The sequence below is a fragment of the Myxine glutinosa genome, chromosome 1, assembly GCF_964187855.1.
Source record: "Myxine glutinosa chromosome 1, kmMyxGlut1.1, whole genome shotgun sequence".
Classification (NCBI taxonomy): Eukaryota; Metazoa; Chordata; class Myxini; order Myxiniformes; family Myxinidae; genus Myxine; species Myxine glutinosa.
The window spans coordinates 138,334,491-138,349,237 of NC_136261.1; the positions used below are offsets into that span (position 1 = coordinate 138,334,491).

General features: G+C 43.7%; 1 protein-coding gene across 1 annotated transcript in view; it reads right to left on the bottom strand.

Annotated features, from left to right (window-relative positions):
* The window catches only part of LOC137428925 (mitochondrial carrier homolog 2), a 64,780-nt gene that overhangs the window by 22,206 nt on the left and 27,827 nt on the right, over nucleotides 1-14,747 (bottom strand). Inside the window, exons 9-10 of the mRNA XM_078777500.1 lie at nucleotides 11,070-11,163; nucleotides 3,008-3,052 (exon numbers count right to left, since the gene is read on the bottom strand). Of these exons, the coding sequence (XP_078633626.1) occupies nucleotides 3,008-3,052; nucleotides 11,070-11,163 (139 nt within the window). The remainder of the gene's footprint in view (nucleotides 1-3,007; nucleotides 3,053-11,069; nucleotides 11,164-14,747) is intronic.

The following is a 14,747-nucleotide window of genomic DNA, read 5'->3' on the forward strand; positions in this document are numbered from 1 at the left end:
AAGGGCCCCTCCCCCCCACCCCTTCCCCTCCCCCCTTCACCCCTCCCCCCCTTCCCCCTCCCCCTCTCCCCCCTCCCACCCGTTCCCCTCCCCTCCTCTTCCCCCTCCCCTCCTCCTCCCCCTTAACACCAGGGGGGTTGACTCAGCCTGTCATCCTACTGAGGTCGGCAAATTGAGTACCAGTTCACTGGTAATTCCCTGTGTGCCGCAAGAGGCGCCTAACAGGGTTGGCGGCACGAACCCGGAAGTCGGAACTCATTGTCGTCAAATAAATGTAGCATGTATGTTTCACTCTCTGTCACATGCCGTTGGTCCCATGTCAATCGGATGAAGTTGAAAAATTAACATTACAAAGTTTCTCTGGGACGTACTGATTCCGAATAATGAAGTTGAAAAATTAACGTTCCGAAATACGCTAATTACGCTAACAGAAGCGCTGGCGCTGTGAAGCGCTAGAGGGAGCGCTGCGCTCCCTCCCTTCGATTCCCTCCCTCTTCTGCTAGCGTTTCTGCGCTAATACGCTAATTTTAAAACCCGAAGTTTTTTAAAATTTAAGGTGTGCTGTAGTTGCTCTGAGACGTACTGATTCCGAATATTCCTTTGGTTTTTCTCTGCGATGAGTAGTTCTCGAGTTATAAGAGGACAAACAAACATACTTTACTGCTTTATATATATAGAAGTTGGTACGATTCGGCCAAGGAATCCCAGAGATAATTGCAATTAAGTGAGCCGTGACGTCACGGAACGCGCCGCCGGTAATATATTATAATTTATGGTAATCTATGCAGCACGACATGGTCATCACGGAAAACAAGGCGCCTTTGCCGGCGCAAAACGGCTCTCCCAGGGTCAAACTCGGTATCGTTGTGAGCGCACGGTTCAGCCCTTCAAGAAAAAGTTTATTTTGTAAAAATCGAACCACGCGTTAAAAAGATATGACTGGTTTTGTTCGCTGGCACGTCGGCGCTCAAATCGGCTCACGATAAAATCCAACACGTCCTTTGTCGGGGTCGTCTGAACCAACCACGGGGCCTAGAAGGCTGGGACTGGTCTCAAAAGTTAGGTCTCGATCATATCTCATAATGCTGGAAGCTGCACGTCTCTGTGATAATCTTGTGGACCATGACAAGAGATCGTGCGAGTCGCTCGCAACGGCTTCAAGCACTTCCGCATTCGACCATTTCATGAACGCCATACGCCCCGCCCATCAAAGCGCGTTCCGCCATTACGCTAACAGAAGCGCTGGCGCTGCGAAGCGCTAGAGGGAGCGCTGCGCTCCCTCCCTTCGATTCCCTCCCTCTTCTGCTAGCGCTTCTGCGCTAATACGCTAATTTTAAAACCCGAAGTTTTTTAAAATTTAAGGTGTGCTGTAGTTGCTCTGAGACGTACTGATTCCGAATATGCCTTTGGTTTTTCTCTGCGATTAGTAGTTCTCGAGTTATAAGAGGACAAACAAACAAACATACTTTACTGCTTTATATATATAGATATATATATATATATATATATATATATATAGATGTATATATATATATATATATATATATATATATATATATATATATATATATATATATATATATATATATATTGTTACGGAACCCAACGTCGGCCTCGGTTCCCGTTATCGAGGGGGGATTAGTCCCCTCGTCTGACTGGCCGACGTGGTCCTGGGGGTATGACGTCACGCCCGGTCAGCGCTGGGTAGGGTATTAGGCCCAACCGTCCTATGACCTAAATACCAGCACCTACCGGTACTTCTGTGTACGTGAGTTTGTTCTGTGTTGTCCTGGGGTTTAAGTAAGACTGTCAATTGGTAAGCTAGTATTTGCACTGTGTTTCTTCTTCTTCTGTATTTTATTTTATTATCTTTCCTTCTTCCTTGGTTTCTTTTGGTTGTAAATAGTAGTAATAAATTATATTCGTATTTCCTACCTTTTGCCTTCCTCTTCTTCACATCCGTCGTCTTTGTCTTTTCCCCATTGAAAACCTGTGGCACGATTTGGCCAACGTTCAGGAATCGGGTCTTGTCATTGTTAATAGTTCGTGCCGCGGTTGCTAAAACCGCTCGGCAATTAACATCCGTCCGCAGTACGAACGGGGCTGTGCCACCTACCTTTCCGGGGGTAGCTGGGCAGTCAGGGACCACGTCGGTCAGTTATAGAAGAGGGGATTAATTTCCCCTCTAAGGGGAACAGAGGCCGACGTTGGGTTCCGTAACAATATATATATATATACATACATACATACATACATACATACATAGACCCCCCTTTGGTGCGCAATTTAAAGTGGTGATATTTCCACAAAGTGATACCTTCTTCACTCTTCAGGAACACACTGCACACTTTTAAAATTTGGGATATACTGTAACCATATTTGGCCTTGCTGGACCACACCGTAATGTTTTTGTGTTATAAAATGAACAAAAATTGAATTTCCCACAAAGTGATATGTTTTCTGAGACACACTACACCTGAAAATTATTGTTGGGGCATACCATAACCATATTTTGCCTTGCTTGACCACACTGTAAAGTTTTTGCGATGTAAAACGGCATCTGATCAATTTATGTTTTCATCAAATATACACACACACACATATGCAGTATATTTATACAGTGTAGCCATATACACATTAGCTCCATTATATTAAGAGATATACATACCGTATTTAATTTTTATCATAAGCCTGAGGGTTTGGAGCTCCTTGTAGTGGCTAATTTATGGTCGCAGCAAAGAAAAGATTGGGAACCACTGGATGACACAGTAGAAGTTCCTAAAAATATGATCAATTTCACAAGTTTTTATTAAAGCAAATAATAAAAGCACATTGCATGCAGTACATAGAAGTCTTCCTTATAATACCAAGGCCTGTATTTTTACAATGCAAGGTATAGCTTCCCCATCTCAAACCAGACGAGTGGGAAGAAAGGTTGGGAGAAAGGGAATGAAAAAGAAGAATGCAACAAATTCATAAATACAGCATGTTCCATGCCTGTACTTACTGATGTGACAGCTTGTGTGTAACTCTTCATCTCTCGATATTGATGCTTTGGGAAGTGGAAGGGGGGAACGCAGGATAGAATTAATATATATACATATAGCCCGGTGTAATGACATCATGACACTTTGGCTGTAAATGTCAAATTAGCATGACCACGTTCTTCAAACTAGTCCAAAAATGAAAACAAAATAAGGATTTTAGTGCAAAGTACCGATGCATTTATTGCAGAAACAATGCAACCATCACATTTCTAGATTTGCAAGTCAACATTCTCTCCAGGAAGTGCTCTCCTCTTAGCAGGTATGACATCCCCAGCAGTTGAAAGTACCCATATCAATGTGGAGGAAGGCGTTGATGTGGCTGGGATGGCCCTGTTGATACATCCTGGCTTCCTAAGATCTCTACCAAGAAAGTGGCTTTTCAGTGAGAGGAATAGATGAAGCTTGGCCCTGTTTCTCTCAATCTCATTGTGAACTTTTCAAATGGTGGTGCCAATGTCTCGACCATTTGCAAACATCTCCAAGTAAACATCATTCCCCAAGGCAGTGTTCTGGGCCCTGTGCCCTTTCTGGTCTTCATCAATGATCTCTCTGACTCTCTTGAAAATCCTCTCTATCTCTTTGCTGATGACTCTACTCTGTCGCTCCATTCGTCATCCCTCAGATCGGCAATCTGCAGCCTCCTCACTCTCTGCAGACCTGGACAAAATCACAGACTGGGCAAACAAGTGGAACATGTCTTTCAATCCTGACAAATCTCACACTCTTACGATGTCTCTCCGAAAAGACCGACTGGACAACCCTCCCATCTACTTTCTGAATAATCCTCTCCAAGAAGTTCTGTCACTCAAGCTTTTTGGTCTCACTATCTGCCATGATCTTTCCTGGGAAAACCACATTTCAAATCAGGCCTCCAAAGCCAGTCGCCGACTGGGCATCCTCCGTCGTGCGAAGTCCTTCCTTGGCACACCTGAGCTCCTCACCACATACAAGGCTTTCATCCGCAGCTCAATGGAATACTGCTCTCCCCTCTGGGCTGGTGCTCCTGCCTCACACCCAGCTCGTCTTCACGCTTTTGAAACCAAAGCGTTCAGAATCGTTGGTATCTCCCGCGATGAAGCTAACTCCAAGGGCCATTCACTCACTCACCGCAGGCAGGTTGGTGGTCTTTCCGTCTTCTACAGACTCCTTTCCGGCCTTGCCCCCCCCAGCTCTCTCTGGGCTCTGTCCCCCAAATATTCCTACAGGTCGCACAAGATCTGCCAGCAACCTTCTTATGGTTAAACTGCCAAAATCTAGGCTCTCTGCTCACCTTCACTCTTTCATTCCTCTTTTCTCCCGCCTCTGGAACAAACTCCCTCACTCTCTTCAATCCCACTCCTCCCTCCAGGTGTTTAAAACAGGTTGCCATCCTTGCCCCAAGGACCTTGCCCCAAGAACGATCCGTTCACCACCATCTATTATCTTCCCCCATCCAAAACCTTGATCTTTTCTACCCCCGCTAATTTCACCCCAAATCCACTTTTTTGAAATACCAACTTCTGTCCTGGAAGTCCTTGGTGTCCTTGTGTTTTATACTTCTCCCACCGCCCCCCCCCCTTCCCACACCTCCTCCCCCCAAGCCCTCTCCCTCCCACACATCTCCCGATGTCCCTGCTCTCAAATGTTGTGTTTGTGTGCTTCCCCTTCTCTCCCCATCTTGTCTACCGCTCCCTCTTTTTATATATTTTGTTTGTCTGTTTCATTTGTTTGTGAAATAAATGTTAGCTCTTTCACGAGCCTCGATTCTGTATACAAAGAAAAAAAAGAAAGAAAAAAAAAGCATCCCATTTCACGGAAGGCCGAGTAACCACATCACAGGTATGGTTTCCGTCTCATCTGTAGAAATCTGGGGTGAAGCAAATGAAAGATTGAAAGCCGAATGTACTTTACATCGTATTGACTGCACAGCTATTATTATCAAATGCCATGGGAAAAACAACTGACTCGCATCTAAATAGTTCACCTCACTGAGCTTTGCAATTTCTCGTATCCAGGATGCACATGGCTCCTCAAGGCATCGTCCTTTTGTGGAAAAGACTTGAATCGAGAATCCAAGGCACAATCCTGGCACCGGAATTATGACGTCTCCTTGCCATTGTACCATTTGTTGTTTTTAACTCAACTGGACTACCGTCCAGTTGAGTTCATCACATACTGAACCCTCCGGCGTCTGTCGTCGTCGTCTGTTAACTTTTCGACGTTAACACTCCAGCGTCCACAAATATCAACCGATTCTGATCAAACTTGACATGCAGCATCCTTGCCCCAAGGACCAGGTTGCTATTACATTTCAGCCCGATCCGTTGAAAAATGGCGGAATTAGGCGACCATTTTGTTTTTGGTCATGAAAACGATGTTAACACTCTAGCGTCCACAAATATTAACAGATTTTGATCAAACTTAGAATGTTTAACCCTTACCACACAAGGTAGGTTCCTATTGCATTCCAACCCGATCCGTCACAAAATGGCCGCCATAGGCCGCCATATTGTTTTCAGCTCCGAAACGACGTTAAGACTTTAACGTCCACAAATATTTATGGATTTTGATCAAACTTGGTGTGTGAGACTCTTACCACACAAGGTAGGTTGCTATCGCATGTCAACCCGATCCGTCACAAAATGGTCGCCATAGGCCAGCATAAGTTGTCCAGTCAGTTCAGTTGAGTTCTGCTTCCCTGGAAGCTCTAGTTGACTATGCCCTCCTTAACTGCCATCACAGGCCAACTGTATGGAGATTTCATTGAAAGGAACCAAAGCTAATTGAAAGGAACCAAAAATGGAGAAGATTGTCATGGGGCCCGCAAGGCTAACCCCGCTCTAGCAGGGAAAATGGCCTTAAAATGCCTATTATTGTTGTTGTTGTTGAACCAAAGCTAAAAGTGATAACAGGTGTTAAAATGGCTCTTAAGAATTTGCCCACGCTCGCACTCTTTCAAAGGTGAACAAAGTGTTTCGAGCAGGACTGGCCGTTATGACGGGACTGGATCAAACCCACAAGGAAAGTCAGTCACCGAGATCACCAGAACTGAAAGTCAAACTCTGAGCTTCTCATATGTTCACAAAATCGGGACATGGAATGCAAGGTCAATAAATCATGGAAGGTGAGATAAAGAGAGATGGAGAGGACAACAACTAAAATTATGGGAATACGGCTTGGGCAGTTTCAATCCGATGATTATAGTGTTCTTGTTACTTGTCACGAAACCTGTAAAAGAAAGGGACTGACAGCGATTTGCGATAAGAAGACGGCAGGGTCAGTACTGGGATATAGCCCAGTCAATGGTCGAGGTTAAATAATATCAGTGAGGTTGAAAGGACATCAAGTGAACACCACCATCATTCAGAAAGGTGCTCCAACTTCTGAAGGAGATGAGGAAAATGTGGAGGAGATTTATGGAAAGTTGCAGGAACTGGTACAACAGGTGCACAAAGTTTTAAATATGATGGGAGACTAATATTAAATTGGACAAGCAGCGGCACCAGGGATTGCAGGAAGGCACAGACATGGGAATGCTGGAGCTTGAAATGAGCCAGGGAGGGAATGCCGGAGCTTGAAATGAGCCAGGGAGGGAATGCTGGAGTTGTGCATGGAGAATGAGCTTGTCATTTCAAGCTTCCTCAACAACCATCTCAAAGAGGTTCAGTCACTCAAACTCTTGGGTCTCACTCTCAGCCATGATCTTTCTTGGGGAAGCCACATTTCAAATTTGGCCTCCACCAAAGCCAGACTCCGACTCAGCATTCTCAGTCGTGCAAAATCCTTCCTTGGCACACCTGAGTTTCTATCCACCTACAAGGCTTTCATCTGCAGATTGGAGTACTGCTCTCCCCTCTGGGAGAATCATGATACATATACGTACAGATTAGATATTAAGGTGAAATGTCGTGAGCTTTTAGGGCAAAGTTAGATTCAGCAAAGTCTCAATGTGGGCAGAGGCACATCGATCGACGTTTTCAACGTCAAATTACTTCTAGTATTTTAAACCTCCCCCACCAAAGGTGGATGGAGATTAAGTTTTCACCCCTGTCTGTTTGTCTGTCTGTGAACAAGATATTCCAAAAAGTTGTGGATGGATTTGGACAAAATTTGGCAGAGAGGTAGTGTATATGACAAGGACGAAATGATTACATTTTGGTGAAGATCCGGATTCGGATCTGGCTACAAGAATTTTTTAAATGATTCTTCACCATTGGGAGATAGGGCCAAAAACTATACAGTGACTTCAGAAAGTATTCACACCACTTGACTTTTTCACATTTTGTTGTGTTACAGCCCGATTTAAAATAGATTAAAGTGAGATTTTTTTGTCACTGATCTACACATAATATCCCATAATGTCATAATGCAATTCATTCTTTTTAAATATATATTTTAAAATAATTAAAAATTAAATACAGAAATATCTAATTTACATAAGTATTCAACCCCCTGAATCAATACTTCGTAGAAGCATATTTTGCAGCGATTACAGCTTCGAGTCTTCTTGGGTATGTCTGTCTCAGCTTTGCACATCTGGATTTGAGTAGTTTTCTCGCGTTCTTCCTTTCAGATTTGCTCAAGCTCTGTCAAGTTGGATGGGGAGCATCAGTGAACAGCAATCTTTAAATCTTTCCACAGATTCTCAATGCGATTCAAGTCTGAGCTTTGGTTGGGCCACTCGAGGACTTTCAAATTCTTGTTCTGAAGCCATTCCAGTGTTACTTTAGCTGTATGGTTAGGGTCATTGTCCTGTTGGAACGGAAATCTTCGCCACATTCTAAGGTCTTTTGCACTCTGTAGCAGGTTCTCCTCAAGGATTTGCTTGTATTTGTCTTCATTCATTGTTCCCTCTGTCCTTACAAGTCTCCCAGTCCCTGCAACTGAAAATCATCCCCATAGCCTGATGCTGCCACCACCATGCTTCACGGTAGGGATGGTGTTAGATGGCTGATGAGCTGTGTTCGGTTTCTGCCAGACATAGCGCTTTCCATTCAGGCCAAAGAGTTCAATTTTCGTTTTATCAGACCACAGAATATTTTGCCTCATACTTTCAGTCTTTCACGTGCTTTTTTGAAACTCCAGGTGTGCTGTCAGTGCCTTTTTCTCAGGTGTTGCTTCCATCTGGCCACTCCCACATAAAGCCGAGATTTGTGAAGTGCTGCAGAGACTTATCCTTCCTGCAGATTCGCCCATCTCAGTCAAGGAACTCTGTAGTTCTGTCAGAGTGATCATTGGGTTCTTTGTCACCTCCCTGACCAAGGTCCTTCTTGTCCGGTTGCTCTATTTGGTCAGATGGACAGCTCTAAGAAGTGTCTGGGTAGTTCCATATTCTTTCCATTTCCTAATGATGTAGTTCACTTTGCTCTTGGGAACATTCTACTCTCTAGAAATTGTTTTATACCCTTCCCCAGATCTATGCCTCCTCACAATTATATCTTGGAGTTCTACAGAGAGTTTCTTGAACTTCATGGTGGAGTTTCTGCTCTGACATGCACTGTCTGTCACCTGTGGGACCTTATCTAGAAAGGTGTTTCTAAATCATGTGCAATCAATCGAATTGACCACAGGTCGACTCAAATCAAGTTGTAAAGACATCTTAAAGATGATCAAAGGAATTTGGATGCATCTGAGCTCAATTTGGAGTGTCATAGAAAAAGGGTTGAATTCTTATTGACTCGAGACATTTCAGCTTTTCATTTTTAATTATTTTGTAAAAAAAAGTATAAACAACATTCCACTTTGACTTTATGGGGTATTATGTGTAGATCAGTGACAACATAAATCTCTATTTAATCCATTTTCAATTCAGGCTGCAACACAACAAAATGTAAAAAAGGTCAAGGGGTATGAATACTTTCTGAAGGCACTGTATATAGCAGGATATCTCAAAAAGTTGTGAATGGATTTGGACGAAACTTGGTGGAGAGGTTGGGTGTGTGACAAGGACGAAACTTGGTGGAGTGGTTGGGTGTGTGACAAGGACGAAACTTGATGGAGTGGTTGGGTGTGTGACAAGGACGAAACTTGGTGGAGTGGTTGGGTGTGTGACAAGGACGAAACTTGGTGGAGTGGTTGGGTGTGTGACAAGGACGAAACTTGGTGGAGTGGTTGGGTGTGTGACAAGGACGAAACTTGATGGAGAGGTTGGGTGTGTGACAAGGACGAAACTTGGTGGAGAGGTTGGGTGTGTGACAAGGACGAAACTTGGTGGAGTGGTTGGGTGTGTGACAAGGACGAAACTTGATGGAGTGGTTGGGTGTGTGACAAGGACGAAACTTGGTGGAGTGGTTGGGTGTGTGACAAGGACGAAACTTGGTGGAGTGGTTGGGTGTGTGACAAGGACGAAACTTGATGGAGAGGTTGGGTGTGTGACAAGGACGAAACTTGATGGAGAGGTTGGGTGTGTGACAAGGACGAAACTTTTGTGGACTGGTTGGGTGTGTGACAAAGACGAAACATTTGTGGACTGGTTGGGTGTGTGACAAGGACGAAACTTTTGTTGACTGGTTGGGTGTGTGACAAAGACGAAACGTTTGTGGACTGGTTGGGTGTGTGACAAGGATGAAACTTTTGTGGACTGGTTGGGTGTGTGACCAGATCGAATCGATTCGATTTTGGTGAAGATCCAGATCTGGATGCGACCAGTGAAAAATTTTAAGCGATTCTTCACCATTGAGAGATAGGGCTAAAACAGATACATAGCACTCCACTACCAGTAAGCTGGTACTCAGTTTGCTGACCTCAGAAGGATGGCAGGTTGAATCGACCCATCTGGTGTTAATTCAACGGCATGACAGGGGCTTGAACTCGAGACCCATGCATCTTAAGCCAGCCACCTTAACCGTTAAGCCAACCCCAGACTTTGAAAAGTGGGGTTGAAGAGGAATATTAAAATTTATATGGACTGAAACAAGAACAAACAAATCAGTGCTTGAAGCATTAGAAGCACTGATGGTAAAACAGACACTGTCATACTTTGGACACATGCGTGCACGAAAGCCGCAAGTCTGGAGAAATCAACCATGCTGGGTAAAGTTGAGGGAACAAGGGTTACGCCTAGGTCCCCCGTCGGTGAAGTGATGCGAGTTGACAAAGTGGAAGACGCAAGGCGGCCATCTTGGATTTGGACGTGGCGACCCAATTTTCAATAGCGTTCTTCCTTATGCCTCGATACACCCACACACCAGATTAGAATTCGGTCCTTCGTTTACGCACGCACGTCCGCACGCATGCACGGATGCACACACAGACGGAGGGGAAAACCATAGTCCCCCTTTCGCTCCGTGATGCGATGGGGGATAAAAAGGGGAAGAGGCAGATCTTGTATGCACTGGATGGATGGGGCAAAGGCTGCAACAAACCTGTCTCTGCCAGGGTTTCAGGAAGCAGGGTAGCGATATTTGGAGAAATCTGATCATGAATGTTACCAGAAGTCGGACACGACTTGACAGACTTGATAGCTAATGTAGTTCCAAGTTGTATTTTTGTGTGTGCGCTTATATTGATAAAGGACGATGCTGGGCAACAATGTGGAATCTTTTTTAGCATTTGCGAAAAAAAAATTTGAAACCACAAACTCTCGGCGCAGCTTTGATTGCCAAGTTACGTAACCAAGGAATCAAGGGTGTTCAACACCACGCTGATTCGTATAATCACCCACACAAACACTGCAATTACAACTGCATTTTGTAATTGTTACAGAGGAGGCAGAAACACCTAAAATTGCTTGAAAGAATAAAAAATATATACTTTTATTACTTGTGCTTCACATAGCTGAAATGAAGTTTCACAAATATGTCACGACTATGTTAAATTTAAGGGGCACATCACAACTAATCATATAGTCACGAAATGTATTGCAGTGCTGTACTTGCATATTTTATCGCATCGTAATACACCTATAGCTATATACAGATGGTGTGCTCCCGGGAAATCAAATCGGATTTCCCATTATTCCCGAAGACAGAGATTCACAACTCGAGCGAGCGCTTGGCATTTGATAAGCCACAACGTGTTAAAAAGTTGGACCAATGTTCTTACTCTGTTATTGATGACGTGGGTGTTGATGATATGCGTCACCAAGTTGCACAGCCACAGGGAAATGATGTCACCCATCACACGTGGAATCAGGCCTCTGTAATACACACATCGCAGGAGCAAACTTTAAAACGGGATAACCAATCACCGTACTCTCTTCATCAAATGCAACAACCTCACCCTCTCTCTCCCCCCTCATCAATAAAGTGTTTTTCCCCCAAATATATTTAGTAAATAGATTCACACCAACCTTACGGTCAGGTTATTCACCCATAGTTATGGACGGGTTAATTTATCAGAGTTAGCATATTTTAGTATGACTTGTAGCAATCCCTCCCACCGGGATCGGGGCTATGCCATACTTATTTACATGGAGAAATTGGGGTCCATGTCCAAACCTGAACCCCAAGACTGTGATTTTTTTTTTTTAACCACCCAAAACATTCCCATGTACACCCCGAGTACAACCACCTGTTTTCAACACATTCTGTACAGTGGTTCAAACACACAGACACTACAGGAATTATAATATGATTTAACCAAACAAATATAGTTTTAAAATAAACTTGAACTGCCACTTTATAACTGCAGGCAGTGATGAACGGTTTACTCCGCCTTGCCGCTTTCATACAACCCCACTTTCATCGGACATACTTTGATACAACCCCCCTTCGATACAACCCCGACACACACACACACACACACACACACACACACACACACACACACACACACACACACACACACACACACACACACACACACACACACACACACACTACATCAGTAAGAATTCACTTTGAAAATGCGATCAATTTAAAATGTTAGATTTCGAATAACTTCGTCATTTTTCATCAGATTTCCACCAAAGAAAGGTTACCATTGCTTGCAGATACCTCCCTTTCTCTCTAAAAGTGAAGACAAGATGAACTTCAGAGCTAGAATAAAGCCGAGGCGGCGGAGAGTTTTACAATGTTATTTTCCAATGTAAATGACAATATAGCGTAGTTTTACGAAAATTCATCAGAATTTGCCCAGATTTGTTGCATTGGAATGTTAACACCCTCTAGCGACTGCCAAATCCAAAGAGGTGGTTATGTCACATGGCCTGGTGAGAAAAAGTGTTGTGGTTCTTCTTCTTCACGCAATAACAACTTCTTGCTTCCAGACCGTACATCCAATCATCTTGAAATTTTGCACACTTGTTCGGCTTGGTGAGGTCTAGAACGCATTAAAACTTCAAGTCGATCAATGCAGTGGTTCAAGAGTTAGAAGCTTTTTAGGATTTTCCTTCCATTATTTATTGCTGCCAAACCATGTGACTTATCAAAACGTCTCAAGTAACAATGAAACATCCCCCCATGAGGAACATTTGTGTAAAGTTTCCACTCGATATCTTCACAAATTATGGAGGAGATACCATTTCTAGTTTATACTTAAAAACGTCATAACTCTGAAACCATGTGACGGATGACTTCGTGCTCGGTGACTTTTTTTGTTCGTCATGGGTATGCGATTATGCATGCCAAGTTTGGGCTCGATCTGTTCAGGCGTTGTGGAGAAAATGGGATTTTAGTGTTTTTTTCAGACTTTTCACTGAAAACAATATGGCGGCCGAACCATGTGACATATGACTTCGAAATTTTTTGCATTCTGAGTTTTTTTTCAACTAAGCATCTGGGAAAAAAATATCATTTTCAGGGGAGAAAAAATTGTTTGATGAATTCTAACCTCTTAACGTTAGCATTTTTAATATACTCAATAAACATGTTTTTTGTTCCCATTGCAGAGTTCTTTAGAATGAGCCATTACTCAAATGTTTCCATTCAGCCGTTCCGGAGATATAGACGGGCAAAGTTTAAGGTGTTTTACAAGATGGCGCCCATACCACGTGACCTATGACGTCATAATTAGCATTAAAAAATTATACCAGCCTAGCCGATCCTTTGATGAAAAATTCCTGTCAATCCAACCAACGGTTGCTGAGAACATTCATTTTAAAGTTTTCGGAGGTGCAAAATAGGGCGGAAGAATAATAAGAAAAACTTTGGGAATAATAATAGGTTACTCTCCATTTCATGGAGAGTAAACCTAATTATAGGATGAATGAATCAGTAATGCATGACAATTAATTATCAATCCTCAATCACATTTACGAGAAACACCTGCTCCCTTAGGGAGTATTGGCAAGTCGTCACCTTACAAGGTGTGGGGGAGGAGGAGTGAGGTTCACCGAGGGCACCACCAATTTTGTTATTCTTCTTCTTTAATGGCCACTATTATCCCACCTTGTGGGGTCGGCCGGGGAAGCTTGGCCCAAGTCTTTCACGCACCGGCCTGGCCAGGTCTGGCATTCGCCTAATTATGGCAGGAATTTCGAATTTGGCCTTAGTGCCGGCGATACTCGCATACTCTTTGCGAAAGACACCATGGGATCTTTAACGTTCACCAACCCATGCTGGCAGATAGGACCCCCAGTTTAACATCCATCTGAGGGACTACACACACATTGATGAATCACCGTGCCAGTAACACACCGGGATGACAGTTTATAGCTGGGTCAGAATTCAAACCCAGGCTAGACAACTTAGAGGACAGTGTGCATAGCTCTGGGCCATCCTGTCAGCCCACAAACAAATGCACCATTTTCAAAGAAAAAGTGAATTTTTTAACTTGTGCCTCAATGTTTCGTCTCATTTTGCTTCGTTTTTGATTTTCACCATTAATTCTGAACGTATGCTGGCTGAACAACATAATGCTAATTACTGCAAAGTCAAACCTAAAGCTTCATGCCGATACGACAGTGGTGTCTTAGCGGTGTTGACGCTCGTGCACGCATCCCAATTTCCCTGCAGGTCGAATAAAAAGCTCGTTGTTTGGCATCAGAAAAGGCATCGGTTGTGGACATGAAGTTACAAGCCAATCGCACAACACTGCCATCTTTACAAGTGAGCGGTGAGGCCAGGGAACTGGGGTAGGGGAGAGAATATCCACGGGAGGAGGAAGGGGAGAGGGGGAGCAGGAGGAGGAGGGTGTGATAAAGACTCAAAGGCTTTTGTGGAACAATTGAATATTGAATGATTTTATCATTTACTAGGGCATGCCCGTACTATATATAAGCTAGGACGTGCCCGTACGTGGGTGCCCGTTCCTTGCCACAAAAAAAAAAAAAAAAAAATTTGTGTAGGGGTGTGTGTGTGTAAACATCCTAGGGCGTACCCGTACGTGGGTGCAAAAAAACATGCGTGCAAACAACAACAACAAAAAAAAACTTTGAAACCACGTGGCAGTAACGACCACAGAACCCCCCCTCTATTTACATGAATGGTTTGGTCCATTCGCAACGACCACAGAACCCCCCCCCCCTCTATTTACATGAAATGGTTTGGTCCAAAGCGAACGGCTTGCGGTGTTTGGTAAAGAAATCGCCATAGCTCGGTAACTACTTGTCCGATTAATTTCAAACCTTGAAAAGGCACATCCTCGGGTCCCCAGCAATATACCTGGCAAGTTTCAAGTATATCGGACCGGTAGTTGTCGAGAAACAGCGGTCACAGACAAACATACACACATACACACATACAAACACACAGAGATTACTGGAATTATAGATAGACTAGGGCATTGCCCGTACGTGGGTGCCCGTTCCTTGCCAAAAAAAACAAAAAACGCTACCCGTAC